The 16,702-nt window shown below is 48.1% G+C and overlaps 1 protein-coding gene across 3 annotated transcripts; it reads right to left on the minus strand.

Moving 5' to 3' along the window:
* Positions 1-5,656: 5,656 nt before the first annotated feature.
* Positions 5,657-11,152, minus strand: Hapln2 (hyaluronan and proteoglycan link protein 2). Of its 3 annotated transcripts, none has more exons than XM_090339850.1 (7): positions 11,029-11,152; positions 10,434-10,511; positions 7,902-8,012; positions 7,120-7,473; positions 6,844-6,960; positions 6,554-6,736; positions 5,657-6,154 (listed from the first exon to the last, which is right to left on the minus strand). In XM_090339850.1, exons 3-7 carry the CDS (start codon positions 7,990-7,992, stop codon positions 5,871-5,873), a joined length of 1,029 nt encoding a protein of 342 aa, XP_090195976.1. In that variant the 5' UTR covers positions 7,993-8,012; positions 10,434-10,511; positions 11,029-11,152; the 3' UTR covers positions 5,657-5,870. The 3 variants fall into 3 exon arrangements, with proteins under 3 accessions (XP_090195976.1, XP_090195975.1, XP_090195977.1); XM_090339849.1 differs by having other exon boundaries at positions 10,434-10,535; XM_090339851.1 differs by lacking the exon at positions 10,434-10,511.
* Positions 11,153-16,702: the final 5,550 nt, after the last annotated feature.

Below are 16,702 nucleotides of genomic sequence, written 5' to 3' on the forward strand. Positions count from 1 at the left end.
TATGCAAGAGGTTCCACTCTGCAGTGAATGAACTGTGGCTGTGGACACATGCCCAGGGCACCATCAGCCCGAGTATCACATCACCTCCAAGCTGCCAGCTTGGTGGCACATTGAAACAGGCACTTCACAGAGCATCTAAAGCTAGCATATCTAAAACTAGCTGCTCAGGAGGCTGAGATCTGGGGATTCAGATTAGAAACCATCCTAGGCAAAGAAATCTGAGAGACTTTTATCTCTAATCAGCAATGAGTTGGAAGTGGAGTTGTGACTCAAGTGGTAGAGTGCCAACCGTGAGTGAAAAAGCTAAGCAAGAGAGTAAGACCTTAAGTTTAAATGCAGTACTGGCACACACACAAAAGGAAAGAAAGGAAGAAAGGAGAGAGGGAGAGAAGTAGTGAGGGAGGGAAGAAAATATATTGACAGAGAGATTTGATCATGATTATTTTGTGAACAGGCGATGTGGTAAAATGAGAGGAGGCTATAACATGAAAGTCTAGATTTTCCATTGAGAAAGTCCCATGAGCCTACACAATGGGTAACGGAGGAGGTAATTGCTGATTACAGAAATCAAGGGCTGCAATAAAAAAGTAAAAATAACAATAATAAAGTAATAATACTATGCAGTTACAAAATTAACAATATGCAGGGCTGTGATAAGAATTAATAGATATGTATCTATGACAAACCCTCAGCTTAATTTTAATTATGTTCTAAAATCTGAGTGCCAGTGATTATATAGAGATTCCTTTCTTGAATATTTGTTTGTTAAATATGTCATTTGAAATATGATATAAAAATCAATGTTAGGGTGGGGGGTGGGGGGGAGGGAAATGGGTACCAAGACATGTGAAAGGGTATCAATGTATGCGAATTAATGCACCTTCTATCTGGCAAATATCATGTAACCCTTTTACTAATTACAATAAAAAATGCAAAAAAATCAATGTTAATAAATTCTTTAATAAAAAAAAATAATGGGCTTGGTACTGGTGGTTCACTCCTGTAATCCTAGCTACATAGGATGCTAAGATCTTAAGATTGTGTTTCAAAGCCAGCCCAGGCAAGAAAATCTGTGAGACTCTTATTTCCAATTAACTACTAGAAAACCAGTAGTACTGTGGCTCAAAGTGGTAGAGTACTAACCTTGATCAAAGAGCTCAGACTCCAAGTTCAAGCCCCACAACTGATGAGAGAAAAAAATTAATGGTATGTTTCTATAGGTAAGTAAAATTGAACTTTTCAGAAATAGAAGCTCCTCGCATAGTCATTTGTATGTTTGTTTATTTTGCCCTACTGGAACCCAGAGCCTTTCCAATGAATGGGCTCTACCACTGAGTCATCTGATGGCCATTTCTTTTCTTTCTTTCTTTTTTCTTTTACAACATTTTAATTCAATGAATCAATCTTGATTCTTGAACCTGACAATAAAATACTTTAAGTAAGACTCAAATGTATTAAAATAAATGATATAGATGTATATTAGGAAAAAAGTAGAGAAGGCAAAAGGTGATTAAGTGATACAGTGGCTTGAGAAAGCAGCATCTTAGTTTATATTCAGCCATTGTCCCAACACAAAAATGAACCTTATGCTTTAGAAGAAGATTAAGGAGCTGGAGACAAAGCTGTGCATAGCTCAGGAAGCCTGCTTGCAGGTTATATGGCTCTTCATCATCTCAATTCTGTTTTTGTTTTTTCTTTCTTTTTTCCAGTCCTGGGCCTTGAACTCAGGGCCTGAGTACTTGTCATTGGGCTTTCCTCAAAGCTAGAGCTCTACCACTTGAGCCACAGTACTATTTCTGGCTTTTTTCTATGTATGTAGTACCGAGGAATCACACCCGGGTCCTTGTACATGGTAGGCAAGCACTCTACCACTAGGCTAAACTACCAGCCCTGCTTCTCTCTCTCTCTCTCTCTCTCTCTCTCTCTCTCTCTCTCTCTCTCTCTCTCTCTCTCTCTCTCTCTCTCTCTCTCTCCCTCCCTCCCTCCCTCCCTCCCTCCCTCCCTCCCTCTCTCTCTCTCTCTCTCATCATTGGGCTTGAACTCTGGGCCTGGGTGCTGTCCCTGAGCTCTTTAGCTCAAGGCTATTGCCTTACCTCTTGAGCCATAGCCCCACTTCGTTTTTTAGTGATTAACTGGAGATAAGAGTCTCATGTTCTTTAATGCCCGGGCCGGCTTTGAACCACAATCCTGAGTAGCTAGGATTACAGGTGTGAGCCACCATACCTGGCCTAATGGCCCCTTCTAATATTTTCTCTTTCTGTCTCTGTGCCCTCCCTCCCACCATGTTTTTTGTTTGTTAGTTGTTGTTGTTGTTTTGGCAGGGTCATGCTATGTACTTAGTTGAACTTAGTTGAGCTTGAACTCAAAATCCTTAGTCCCCTGGTTCTGGAATAAGTCTCTAGCTCCTTTTGGTCTCCTAACCAGGGCTGACAGTGTCCTGTTGAAGAAAAGACAACTCCCTGCTGTTTGACCTCTGTAGTTGGGCTTTCTAGGGCTGTAACTTTATCACAGCCCAGAATTTAGGAATCCCAGGAGGAGGTAGATGGTGGCAAATATGTCCCAAGATCTAAACTCCCCTTCCTTAAGCTTGTGGTGGGCCCCTGGTACTGGTCCTCTAATAGCTTCAATGCTACTGCTTCTAGGTCGAAGTAGCATTGCTCTCTCCTGCCCCCTGTGGATGGGTAGAACATGGCATTGGTTCTGGAGAATGAATTATGAATTTGAGGGATGGGTATTTTTTTCTCAGTTGGAGCTTTTTTTTTGGTTGTGGGGCTTGGACTCTTGAGCTCTTCAGCTCAAGGCTACCACCCTATTCCTTGAGTCACAGCCCCATTTTTGGTTTTGTAATGTTAACTCTAGATAAAAGTCTCACCGTCTTTAGTGCCTGGGCTGGCTTTGAACCTCTATCCTCAGATCTCAGCCTCCTGAATAGCTAGGATTACAGACATGAGCCACCTTGCCCAGCTTTATTGATTGATTGATTGATTGATTGATTGTCAGTTGTGAAACTTGAACTCAGGGCCTGGGCGATGTCCTTGAGCCTCTTTGTGCTCAGGACTAGTGCTCTACCACTTGAGCCACAGCACCACTTCGGTTTTTGAGTGGTTAATTGGAGATAAGAGTCATGGGCTGGCTCCCAGCTGCAATCTTTAGATCTCAACCTCCTGAGTAGCTAGGACTACAGACAAGAGCCACTAGTGCCTGGAGGAGATGAATTCTTTCAAGCAATTAGAACACAATGATTTAGCACTTATTGTCTTGAAAGGCAGCGTTAGCACACGTGTATCAGTGGAACATTCATACCCTTTGCCTAGTCATTACTATCCGCTAGACCAGGCTTTTTATAAGGTAGGTAGAGTGCCTAAACAGCAAATATAGAGTCACACATTGCATAACAACCTCTTGGTCTCAAGGCCAGACCATATATAAAATGATGGTCCCTTTAAGACTATAATATACCCCTCAAAGCGCCTATTGCTTAGTATAGGCATAACTGCAGAGAGGGAAAAGAAGAAAACTGCAGAAGAAAAAGAATGCCCCCTCCCAGCTAAAATTCACACTAGGCCATGCACTGCAGAACTAAAGAAGGAAGGAAAGAAGGAAGGAAGGAAGGAAGGAAGGAAGGAAGGAAGGAAGGAAGGAAGGAAGGGAGGGAGGGAGGGAGGGAGGGGAGGGAGGCACAGCCAGGTACCTGTGGCCCATGCCTAAAATTCTAGCTACTTGGGAAGCTGAGATATGAGTATTGTAGCTAAAAGCCAGCCCCGGGAGATACATCCCTACAAGTCTCATCTCCAATTAACCACTTAAAAACTGGAAGTGGTGATGGGGCTCAAAATGGTAAAGCACTAGCCCTAGCTAAAAAGAGCTCAGGGACAGGGCCCAGACCTTGAGTTCAAACCCCATGACTGAAAAAAGAGAAAGTTCCCACTGAATTGTTTGGCTTTTGCAAACCTCAGCAAACCACTTAAATTATTGGAAAACTTGGGCTCAACACACAAGGTTTCCATTAACAGAGAGGAACATTCACAGGGCATTATCTGTTTACAGGCAGAAAGTCGTTTTCTGAGACAGGGTTCACTGTGTAGCTCTTAGGTAAGCCTTACACTCTTGATCCTTTTTTCCTCGGCCTCCCAAATGCTGGGATTACAGGTGTGTACCACCATGTCTAACCACAAAAGTTATTATTATTATTATTGAAACAAATCAAGCAAACTACCCTGGAAATGTTTCTGAAAGGGACAATTTCTCCCCAGGAAGAACTCAGGGAGCTCCTTCTGGAAGGATCCACAAAAAGCCATTGTCATCACAGAAGATGACACCCCATTCATGCTGATGCCCTGAAGACCTTTAGTGGGCAAGATGTGGCAGTGGGCACAGCCACATTGATGATTCTGACCCGGCACTGGCCTCAGCTAATGTGGTTGTGCCTTCAGTTTTAACAAAACATAAAAGTTAAAAACAAGTAAATTAAATAGAATGGGCAGAGAGTGTAGCCTAGTGGTAGAGTGCTTGCCTACAAAGCCCTGAGTTTGATTCTTCACTACCATATACACAGGAAAAGCTGGAAGTGGCTTTCTGTCCAAAAAAAAAAATTCTGAACAGCTGTATAATACATTTCAAGCTAAGTGTAGAAATGTTTACAAAACTAAGCTAGGTTAGTTGTTTTGCTGTTGTTCTTGTTTGTTTTTTCCAGTTCTGGGGCTTGAACTACAGGCCAGGGCACTGTCACTAAGCTTCTTTTGCTCAAGGCTTGCACTCTACCACTTTAGTCACAGCACCACTTCCGGCTTTTCCTGAGGAATCAAACCCAGGGCTTCATGCACACTAGGTAAGTACTCTACTATTAAGCCACATTTTTTTGGCCCTAGTTTAATTTTTTTTTTTTGGCCAGTCCTGGGGACTGAACTCAGGGCCTGAGCACTGTCCAGTGCTCTACCACTAAAACCACAGCACTACTTCCAGCTTTTCTATATATGTGATACAGAGGAATTGAACCCAGGTCCTCAAGCGCGCTGGCAAGCACTCTACCACTAGGCCAAACTCATGGCCTCTAGTTTATTATTGGAGAAAGTGTTTTATGAATGCAGAGTGATCTACATGCCCAGTGTTATGTGGTTTTTGTTTGGTTTGGTTTTGGGTGGGTATTGGGGGTTGGACTCAGGGCTTTAAACTCTCACTTGGCACATTTCCCCCCCAGTTCTGGGGCTTGACCTCTGTCCCTGAGCTTCTTTTACTCAAGGCTAGTGCTCTACCACTTGAGGCATATTTCCATTTCTGACTTTTTTTGATAATTTGTTGACAGTAGTCTCAGGGGTTTTCCTGCCCACACTGGCTTTGAACTGTGATCCTCGGATCACAACCTCCTGAGTAAGCAGGAGCTCCCGGCGCCACCACACCTGTCTTTTAAAACGTTTAGAGCTGTGGCATAGGTGTTAGGCAGGGCTCACGCTGCAGGCAGGGCGGGAAGCTGTGGAGCGTTCTGGGCATGCGTGAACTAGAGCACTCACAGGAGGGCTGCGGCGCCCCCGCGTGGCGCCCGGCGCAACCACAACCCGGATTCTCCAGCGCGGGCTCGCGCGCCGGCCGCCCGCCTTTTCAAATCCCAGAACCGCCCCAAGCCAACCACCAACAAAGCAACCAACACAAAAGGGCCTCACGTTGTTTATTGCTGTCCACCGAGGTCAGTTCATGCTCCCGGATGTTCCACAGGTCCCGCGCGCGCCGCTCCTCCTGCGCGGGGCCCGCAGGGGTCCGCGGCGCGCAGCCGCCGCTGGGGAGGCCAATCTGGGATCCCCAGAGACGACCCCACCACCACCACCACCGCAACTCCCGAGGTTTGTCTGGCGCGCTGGAGGGGGTACGGCGGCCCCCTACTTCTCGGCGTAACAGTAGGTCCCGTAGGCGGCCTGCTGAGGCTGCGGGAAGCCGAAGCTGCGCACCCCGGGGTCCGGGAGGCCCCCGCAGCGCGGCCGCGGCGTGGTGATGGGGAAGCGCACGCTGCCGTCCGCCAGCCACCCCCCGTCGCACTGGTCCAGGCCAGAGAACTTCCAGGCGGCGTACAGGTGCCCGACCTTGGCCACCGCGGCTCCTCGCCGACGGCACGCGTCGTGGGCTTCAGGAAGCGTCAGCCGCCCGGGCACGAAGAACACTTGGCCTAGAGACGACCCGAGCGCGCCCCTGAGGGCCGAGACCAGAGAGGGGCAGCCGCGGGAGGAGGGGAGCGGGGATCGCGGAGCACCGGGCTGAGCTTGGGCGGCGGCGGCGTGGGAAGGACGAGGCAATGGGGTGCACGTGGGTTTGGGTAGCAGGTGGGTGGACGGATAGAAGGGGCGATGGCAGGGGTTCGAGGCGTGGCTCAGGTGGTAGAGCACCAGCCCAAAAGCGAAAGTGTCGGGTACTGAGTTCAAGCCCCAGGACCGACTGAGGGAAGAGAGAGGGCGGTGCTTTGGGAGAGACCGGCGAGTCGGCCCCCATCTCTCGCCCCCCTCCCAGACTCCCTCTCCACCTCCTCCCCTACTTTTAAGACGAGCCCCCAGCCCAGGTCTTGGCTCACCGGCCAGCGCGGAGGTGAAGCAGAAGGCGTCGTAGCGGTCCCGCCTGCGGTCGCGGGGTCCGTAGCTGCGGATGCCGGGCCGCCCTCGGCCGCCGCACGGAGCGCGCGCCGTGAGCACCGGGTAGCGCACGGAGCCGTCCAGCAGCCAGCCCGCGTTGCACCAGTCCAGCCCGTCCGTCCATGCTGCGGGAGGGAGCCGGAGGAGGCGGGCGGGAGAGCGGCGGCTGAGGACCCGGCCTCAAGCTTCCCCGCGGCACGCGGGCTGGGGCTCCCGGGGCTGGGCCGCTCACCCTGGTACAGCTGGCCGTAGGTGGCCAGGCGTCCGTCCTGCTCCTCGCAAGCTTGCTTCGCCTCGAAGTAGTTGAAGTGATACCGGCCCCGGCTGGGCTGGTAGGGGAACACCACGCCTGCGGGACGGCGGGGAGCTTGGGGAGGGGCGCGGGCGCAGCGGGGCCGGGGCCGGGGCGAGTTTGGGGACGGGTGTAAGCGCAGGCGCGCGCGGGCGGGGCGGGGCGGGGAAGGAGCCAGGCCCGGGAGGGCTTGGGGACCGGCGCGGCCGGGCTCACCCTCCAGGCGCAGGCTCAGCGCCACGCTCTCGTCCTCGATGCCGTTGACGAGCTCGCAGCGGTACCGGCCCTCATCTTCCAGGCGCACGCCGGCGATCACCAGGGAGGCATCCAGCCGGTGCCCCCTGCGCATCCTGGCGCGACCTCCCAGAGGCCCATAGCCGCGGGCGTGCAGGCCGTTGGTGATGAGGATCAGCGTTTCCCGGAGCTCCCCGGGCTCTACTTTGCTCCAGCGCACCTTGTAGCTGGGAGGCGAGGCGCCCAGGACGCAGGGCAGCGTGGCCGTGGCCCCACGACGAGAGTGAATGACCTCGTGGATGGGGGACAGGAGGTAGTGGGGGCCCGGGTGGGGTGCTGAGCAGAGGGGCCACAGTGGCAGGAACCCCCAGATCTTCACTGCCCCCGCGTGCCCACCCAGATCTTGCTCCCCTAGCTGCTTGTGTGTATGTGCTGGTCCTGGGATTTGAACTCAGAGCCAGGCCCTGTCCCTGAGCCTTTTTTGCTCAAAGCCAGCACTCCACTACTTGAGCCACATTTCCATTTCCAGCTATTTTGTTTTGGTTTGGTTTATGTACCAGCTGGGGCTTGAACTCAAGGCCTTCAACTAACACTTGGCTTTTTGGCTCAAGACTGGCACACCTCCACTTCCCCTCTTGGCTCCCCCAAACTTCTCCTTCCACTCAGTACAGGCTCTCCTTCCCAGTATACCACCAACAGCTGTCCCCACTGTTGGAGCCTCTTCCCTAGTAGGCTCCAGGTTCTGAATCGGGCTGGGCTCTTACCTGGGTTTCCCAGGGCTGTGTGGAAGATAGTTAAGACCCAAGGGAGAAGAAAGCGGCAGGGTGCAGATAGCGTGAGTGAGCCTAGCATCATGCAGAGTCAGCCAGCACTGTCTGCAGGGTACAAAGAATGGGCACTCCTTAAAATCAAATGAATAAGAGAGATGAGGAAAGAGCAAAGTTGAGGATTTCTAGAGAAATCTGTCCAACTTATAGTCAAAGGGTCAGGAAAATGGCCTGGTGAGAACAGAAGGTAAAGGTGCGGAGAGGAAGTAATGAATAACCTCAGCCCCTCTGCACTAAATGCCCTCAACTACTAGATGGTGATTTATCTACTCCTCTCCCTACAGTTATCTCACCCCAGGTGTTACCTCCCAGGACTGCCATCACAATGTCACTGTCATTTCCTGTCTGAGTGTTCCCCCAATACCCTTTCTCCATCCCAAAGCCAGAAACAGTACCTCCTCAGGGCCCTAAGAATCCAATCCAACCTCCTAACCACAGCTTTCAAAGCACCACTGGTCCAGTCTCTCCCCCCACACAGTCAACAACCCCATGTCGCCCCTCCCCACCTCACTCTGCCCTGGGCTCCAGAAGGGGAAGACTGATGACAGGTCTCCCAAACCGTCCAAGGGCAAGCTCACTTTCTGTTCACAAGAGTGGGCTTTACTCTCACCTCCTCTGGGAAACCATTCCTCGTCTCTGTTTGCCACCATGTAATGCACTGTGGTCTACTAGACTGGACCGGGGGACTGCTTTTCCCCCTTAGAAGTTCTTTTTTGGACATGCAAACTGAATTTTGAAAGTAACCCATGCAGACTATATTATTGAGATATTCTAGAAATTATAAAGTATGAACCATAAAGCTATTTCTGGAAAGTATTTCAAGGTAGGCGCTTGTAATCCTAGCTAATCAGGAAGCTGAGCTCCAAACGTTTCAGTTCAAAGCCAGCCCTGGTTAAATTTATCTTTAAATAAATATCAAAGAAGCTGGAAGTTGAGCTGTGGCTCGAGTGATAGAGTGCTAGCCTTGAGTGAAGAAGCACAGCTACAGCACTCAGACCTGGAATTCAAGCACCAACACACACACACACACACACACACACACACACACACACACACACACACACACACACACACACACACACACACACAAGTTTCAAGGGCAATAATCTATTCTGGCAGTTGATTCCCCTCCCTATTTTACTGTATTATCATCTTGACTTTTAAAAATATTGGACTGAAAAACCCCTTAAGCCAGTTTATTCTTCATATCCCATCCCTCCACGTACAAATTGTATGAATTTGAACAAGTCACTTAACATTTCTCTCCTCATCAGTAAAATGTGTATAATGGCATGCTGCCTGCACTGAGTAGCTGCAAGAATTAAACTAACAGTATACATATAAAACACTTAAGATAATGCAGACCAAGTGCTAGGTCTGTGTTAGCTGTTATCTCTAGATCTAGCATAGTTCCTAGCACACAACAGGAGCTAATGTGTGTTCATCTTTATGAAGGAACTCATATTGAAGCATTATGGGAGAAGACAAAGAGTACTGGGAGAAAGAAACTTCTCTATAGAGTAGACAGAAATCTAAGGAGCTGAGCTTCATCTTGCAATAGGAGAAACAGGAGCTAGGTAACAGAACTTTCCAGTGGTTAAAAGGAAAGTGCCTAGGAGATATCATGAGAGCGAAGTACTTCTTTACTGGAAAACGTCATAAATAAAAGTGATCATGAGGGCTGAGATTGAGTCAGGGACCAACCACAATGACAGCAAGCATGAACGTGTTTGAATGTACTGGACACTGCTCTGAGCATTCTTTTGTGTGTGTCCATAGTGGGGCTAGAACTCAGGGCCTGAAGCTCTTGCTAAGATTTTTCCACTCAAGGCTGCATTTCACTTGAGCTCCACTTTACAACCATTTGCTGGTTAGTTGGAGATATCAATCTCTCTAGTTAGTCTGGGCTGCCTTCAAACTTTTTTTTTTTTTTGCTGGTCATGGGGGTTAACTCAAGGCCTGGATATTGTCCCTGAGCTTCTTTTGCACAGGATAGCACTCTACCACTTAAGCTATAGTGCCACTTCTGACTTTTTCTGTGTATGTGGTACTGAGGAATCAAACCCAGGGCTTTATGCATGCCAGGCAAGTACTCTGCCATTCAGCCATATTCCCAGCCTGCTTTCAAACCTTGATCTTCAGATTTCAACCTCCTGATTAGCAAGAATTAAAGGCATAAGCCCTGCTGCCCTGCATTAAATCTAGTATATTTACTCTTCCTAGCCTTCCTGTGAAGTAGGAACTAATAAATCCTTTGTGACATCCTGAAACAAAGGCCCACACATTTCAGGAGACTTTGTCTTAGTCATACACCTAGTGAAAAGGCAGGATCTACTGAGATATGAGCCCAGATCTCACAGGCTGAAACTCAATGACTAATTTAAATGACTATTTCAAAACAGGTACACAAATACCATCCTCAGAGCCCTTACAGAAAATGACACAGTAACCAGCAGCTCTGTCACCTACCTTTTAGAAGCTGGTCTCTTTCCAGGGATGAAGGGAGCAATATTTAGCAGCTTTCTGTCTTGCTTAAGGAAGAGGTTCCTGGTAAAGATGTTTTCTGAATTCCTGGGAGTTAAAAGCACCTTAATCCCTGAGTCTTGAGCACTTGGTCAATGTGATTGCTCCTTTTATAGCTTTCCTGTGTCTAGCAATGTAGCTAGGTATCAAGATCTGTGGCCTCTCCCCATCCCCATTATCAAGCCACTAAGCCAGACCCATATTCAGCCCTGTGATTTTTATCTGTAGAGTTCAGTGTCCTGGGACCAAGAGGGAATGTGAGGGGAGCCATGAAGGAAATGGAGAAAAGGAGGGAGGTGGCCCAGGACTGGTCCCCTAGAAGAGAGCAGAAAGCAGGTGCCTATGGCTTCTGGATTCTCTTAGATGGAAGCGGAGTGGATTGGTTGTTCAGTATGAGAGGGACAGCAATGAAGATGGCAATAAGCTATATGAAAGTGGCTAAAGATCCACAGCTGCCAAACTCCAACGACCTTTACATTTCCATGTGGGCCCTCATCTCAGGGGCACCTGTGTCTCTCCTGCCCCCCAATAAGGTCCTCACCTCTGACTTCCGGTGCCTGGATGCGCATTGCCGTTGGGAAGAGGCTCACAAGGTGGAGAATTTCAGAACTTCCAGTTGCCTCAAGGAACCTGACCCCTTCTGCCCATCCCCTCTGTCCGCCTGTCTGTCTGTCTTTCCTTCTCTGTCCCCTCCCCATCGGAAGCACAATTTCCCATTGTCTCTGTTTTTTTCTCCTATTGTTGAATAACAGGGCCCCTTTCTTTATCTTGTGGGTAATGGCAATGAAATGTCAACAGCTGGGGATGTGGGATGCAGGACAGGCTGGCACATACCACCGGAAAAAGATGGGGGGAGGGTGGGCGCAGGGCAGGAATGGACAACCAAGGGAAAGAAAATGGGAGGAAGGGGAGAGAACAGATGGCAGGAAGGTTGAAATGGAGCCCCCCTCCAAACTGTAAGACTCTTAAAGAGTTTTGTGAGGCCAAGAGAATGGTCTGGCTTCGTGGAGGGCAGAGGGAATGGCTGCTTCTGTTATAGGAAAGATGGAAATTGTCCTCAGGGAAGGGACATGGAGATTTCTGAGGATGGAGGGACTTTGAAAGGTTCTAAAAGATTGGTGTTTTTTTTTTTTTTTTGCCAGTCCTGGGCTTGAGCTCAGGGCCTGAGCACTGTTCTTGGACTTTCTCAAGGCTAGAGCTCTACCACTTGAGCCTCAGCACCACTTCTGGCTTTTTTTGGTGTATGTGGTACTGAGGAATTGAACCTGGGTATTCATGCCTGCTAGGCAAGCACTCTACCACTAGGCAAAACTCCCAGCCCCAGATTGGTGATCTTATTTGCTCTCTAGTTTCCTGCCTCTTCCTTGAACAGACTCACTCCCTTGCAAAGAAATTCACTTTCTCTAAAGTCTTTCTTGCTAGCTTGACTTGTGTACATAACTCAATGAATTTTTTTCTTCTTATTCTTTTTTTTTTTTTTTGGTTGGTCCTGGGGCTTGGACTCTGTGCCTGGGTGTTGTCCCTGAGCTCTTCAGCTCAAGGCTACTGCCCTACCCCTTGAGCCACAGCGCCACTTTTGGTTTTCTAGTCCTTAACTGGAGATAAGTCTCACAGACTTTACTGGCCTGGCTGGCTTTGAACCTCTATCCTCAGATCTCAGCCTCCTGAGTAGCTAGGATTGATAGGCATGAGCCACCGTGCCCAGCTAATGATATTTTGGGGGTCAGTCACAGGGTTTGAACTCATGGCCTAGGCACTGTGCCTGAGCTCTTTTGCTCAAGGCTATCACTCTACCACTTTGAGCCACGGTGCCACTTGCAAGTTTTTGGTGATTAATTGGATATGAGAGTCTCACAGACTTCCCTTCCTGGGGCTGGCTTGAAACTACCATCATTGGATCTCAGCCCCCTTAGTAGCTAGGATTACAGGTATGAGCCACCGCACCTGGCTTCAATGATTTTTTTAATCCTGTGTATACACCAAATATGCAGGTGATTTACATCTAGACATGGAACATTTTTTTTTTCTAGTCCCAGGGCTTGAATTCAAGGCCTGAACACTGTCCTTGGGCTTTCCTTAAGGCTAGAGCTCTGCCACTTGAGCCACAGCATCACTTCTGGCTTTTTCTATGTATGTGGTACCAAGGAATCAAATCTGGGTCTTCATGCATGTTAGGCAAGCACTCTAGGCCAATCTCCCAGCCCTAGAACATTCTTAACAATTCAGAATAATCCCAAGTTTTTGTTTGCTACCAACACAGATTGACTTCTCATTTGTCCCCATAAGTAGTCATTTAAAAATGTGTGGAAGGTTGGACTTTGTAGTACTCATCTGTAATCTCAGCTACCCTGGAGGTGGAAACAGAAGGATCTCAAATTCAAGACCAATCTGACAAAGGTAGCAGGGAGACTGTCTCAAAAACATAAAAGGGCTGATGGCATAGTTCAAGTGGTAGATGCTTACCTAGAATGCAAAAAGCCCTGGATTTATTCTCCAAAACTGCCAAAAATAAACATAAAAAGACAACAACACAAAATTTAGAGCTTTAAACTCCTTAACCATTTTCTCTTCTCTACATCAGAGCTTTGAATTTTAGAATTATAAACCATCTCAATGAGGTGTGGAGAGGTGCTCAGAATGTACTGGATTGCAGCATTGACTGAATGAAGGAGATGGGAGAGAGATGGTTTGTATCAAATACCGTTAAGTCAAATCTGAACATTTTTCTGCTTTATCCCCAGTTTTCCTCTGTCCCTCTTCATGACCAAGTTTGATAAATCCCAGGTTTTTCACTTGGGCCATACCCAATAACAAGGACCCACACCAACTATATTTTTCTGGGGTTAGATTGGCTAGCTTCCTGTTTGTAAGTCTTTCCCTCCCTCAAGAACTGCTCTCACTAGAGAGGACAAATAGTCTGCTGTCTCTTTGACAGGGACACCCTGATCCAGTGCATCTGATTGGCTTCTTCCCAACTCAAACAGAGGGAAGGGAGGAGATCATATAATGGCTGGGTTGGCCTCTTCTCTCCTAAATCATTTCTGAAAGGTGATTTGAGATTCTCTGGCATATGAAGCCCTGAGGGCTGAATGTGGCAAGCAGGAAGGCCTATTTACTTGATACAAAAGGAACCTTATGAGGATGAATGAGCAATGAACAAATTGGAGTAACTTAGAATAGTCTAATTTTACTTTGCTCAAGGCTACCTTTCAGGCTGTTTCCTCCAAGACTGTGGAGTAAGGCTCTCCAGAGTAAGACTGTCTCTGGCTAGGTACTGGTAGCTTACACCTGTAATCCTTGCTACTCAGCTCTGGCAGAAGTCTGACTCTTATCACCAATTAACTACGAGAAAAAGAAAGCTGGAAGTGGAGTTGTGGATCAAGTGGTAAAGTGCTAGCCTTGAGTGAACTGTCCAAGAGCCAATGGCCTGGCCCTGAGGTCAAGCTCCAGTAACAGCTCTCCCCCACAAAAAAAAGTGGGTTAGTGGATGATGCTTGAAACCCATCACCCTCAAACTAGCCATACCCTCTAAAAAACAAGCAGGTCTCATGGGAGGGAGGAAAGACGGGGAGGAAGAAAGGAGGCAAGGCAGAAAGAGAAGGAAGGGAGAGAAAGGAAAAAAATTGAAGGGCTGGGAATTTGGCCTGGTGGTGGAGTGTTTGCCTGGCATGCACAAAGACCTGGGTTCGATTCCTTGGTACCATATACATAGAGAAAAGCTGGAAGTGGTGCTGTGGCTCAAGGGTAGAACTCTAGCCTTGAGAAAAGTCCAAGGACAGTGCTCAGGCCCTGAGTTCAAGCCTCAAAACTGGCAAAAAAAAAAAAAGGGTTGCCACTTGCAATCCTAGCTACCTAAGAGGCTGGGTGTGAGGATCACAGTTCAAAGCCAACCCAAGCAGATGAAGCTGAGTCTGTCTTCAAATAACCAGCAAAAGTCAGAAGTGGAGATGTGATTCAAGAGGTAGAGTACTAGCCTTACGCAAAAAAGCTAAAGAAAAACACAAAGGCTCTGAGTTCTGTAATATCCCAGTCACTTTGGGGTCCTTGAACCACCCACCAATAGAGTCGCTAGCACTCAGTGAGCTGAGGTAGGCCTCCGTTTAATAGCAGCCCAGCAACTACTCTCCACCTTCAGGGCTGATAGAGAGCAGCTGCCACCCTCAATGGGGCTGAGCTTTTAAAGGTAAACACCACACGCAGGTGGTGGTCACTGGATGACGTCACCTTAAGACGCCCATAGTTAATAACCACAGGATGAGACCACACGCAGGTGTCATAACAACTCGAGGGTGGTCGAGCAGGTTAAGCAGTTTTACAAAAACAAAAGCCTGCCAGGTTATTACAAGTTCAAGCCTCATTGCCTGAACACACACACACAAACCCCATAAGTTGTTTACTCTCCCAGGGAATGCATCTGTAGTCATAGGATGTTTGATAAATTATCTGCAGCTAACAAAGGTGTGGCAGTTAAAGAGTACAAATTGCTAAAATGTGAGAGTTTTATTGCCTCACAGATAAATTAACCACAAACGTATTTTGGTTTTGTTTTGGAAAGTTAAGCTGTGTCCTATCTAAATTAATAATCTTATTTCAATACTTGGGTTTTTTTTTGTGGGTCATGGGGCTTGAACTCTGGACCCGGGCATTGTCCCTGAGCTCTTCAGCTCAAGGCTTCTGTCCTACCCCTAAGCTACAGCCCCACTTCTGGTTTTCCAGTGATTAACTAGAGGTAAGAGTCTCACACTTAGTGCCCAGGCTGGCTTTGAACCACAATCCTCAGATCACAGCCTCCAGAGTAGGATTATAGGTGTGAGCCACTGCACTCAGCTCAATACTCCTTTTCTTGTTGGCAGTATAAATCCTTGCTCCTCTTTTGTCTTCTTGTTGGTTCTTAAGTATAACAAATAACTCCAATTATTTTTCCACTTGTTTCCTGGGGTGAATGGCAGCACAGGAGCACTCTCACAGAACCTTCCCCCCCCCCCCCCCCGACAGGACCACCCCGCTTCTGGTGGTACTGAGTTTCGAGGGAGACTACAATTCTCTCTTAGGGCCACTTTGTATCACCAACAGTACGCACCAGAGGAAGTGGCCGAAATCAACAAGGTCCGGTGCCTTCTTGTAGTTCAGGACATCCTTTGCTGGCTGCTGCCCAGGGGTCACCAGTCCGATGTAACATCCCAGCCACTTTGGGGGGCAGCTCCTGAATCCCCCAGCGATAGAGTCACCAGCACTCAAGTGAATCGAGCTAGGAGTTATCTTAATAGCAGCACAGCAGCTACCCTACATTTTGGGCTCATAGAGAGCAGCCCTGAGCTTTTAAAGGTAAACACATGGTGATCATAACTACACACAGGTGGTCGTCATCATATGACGTCACCTTACGATGCCCACATTCAGCCTCAAGGATGGGACCACATGCAGGTGGTCTAGCAGGTTAAGCATTTTTACAAAACAGAAAGAGGGGCTGGGAGTTTGGCCTAGCGGTAGAGTGCTTGCCTAGCATGCATGAAGACCTGGGTTCAATTCCTTGGTACCACATACATAGAAAAAAGCCGGAAGTGGTGCTGAGACTCTAGTGGCAGAGTGTTAGCCTTACAGAAGCCGAAGGACAATGTTCAGGCCCTGAGTCCAAGCCCCAGAACTGGCAAAAAAAAAAAGAAAAGAAACAATTTGGCAACTAAGCTTGCCAGATTATTACAGTAGCTCTGTAGTTCTATTAGTAGACACATTTGTGCCTCCTCCAGGGAGCCTTCCTACTGGAAGGTGAGCAGCCTCTCGCCTGCCAGTACTAGGCATTCAGAACGGTCTGTGGAAGTTGCTTTCTTATTTTTTATTTTATTTTTTTTTTGTGGGTCATGGTGCTTGGCCTAGGCACTGTCCCTGAGCTCTTCAGCTCAAGACTATCACCCTACCCTTGAGCCAAGCCCCACTTCCCATTTTCTAGAGGTTAATTGGAGATAAGAGTCTCAGGTCCTTTTGTGCCCAGGCTGGCTTTGAACCTTGATCCTCAGATCTCAGCCTCCCGAGTAGCTAGGATTACAGGTGTGAGCCACCTCGCCCTGCTGCTTTCCAATTTCTTAACCAAAATGCATGGCATAGTGGCTCAGGTCAGATCCAGAAATTTAATAATGGCTGAAGTAGAACCATTAGGGAGAGCTGGGGATGTGGCTTAGCATTACAATATTTACCCAACATGCCTGAGCCTCTGAATT

This window comes from Megascapheus bottae, chromosome 10, assembly GCF_031878675.1.
Source record: "Megascapheus bottae isolate mThoBot1 chromosome 10, mThoBot2.hap1, whole genome shotgun sequence".
Lineage (NCBI taxonomy): Eukaryota > Metazoa > Chordata > Mammalia > Rodentia > Geomyidae > Megascapheus > Megascapheus bottae.

Coding starts and splice junctions, on each gene's coding strand:
- Hapln2 (XM_090339851.1), bottom strand. CDS start 7,992: ATGATGCTAGGCTCACTCACGCTATCTGCACCCTGCCGCTTTCTTCTC. Junction 6,737..6,843: donor CTACGGCCAGCTGTACCAGG/GTGAGCGGCCCA, acceptor TCCCTCCCGCAG/CATGGACGGACGGGCTGGAC. Junction 6,155..6,553: donor CTTCACCTCCGCGCTGGCCG/GTGAGCCAAGAC, acceptor GGTCGTCTCTAG/GCCAAGTGTTCTTCGTGCCC.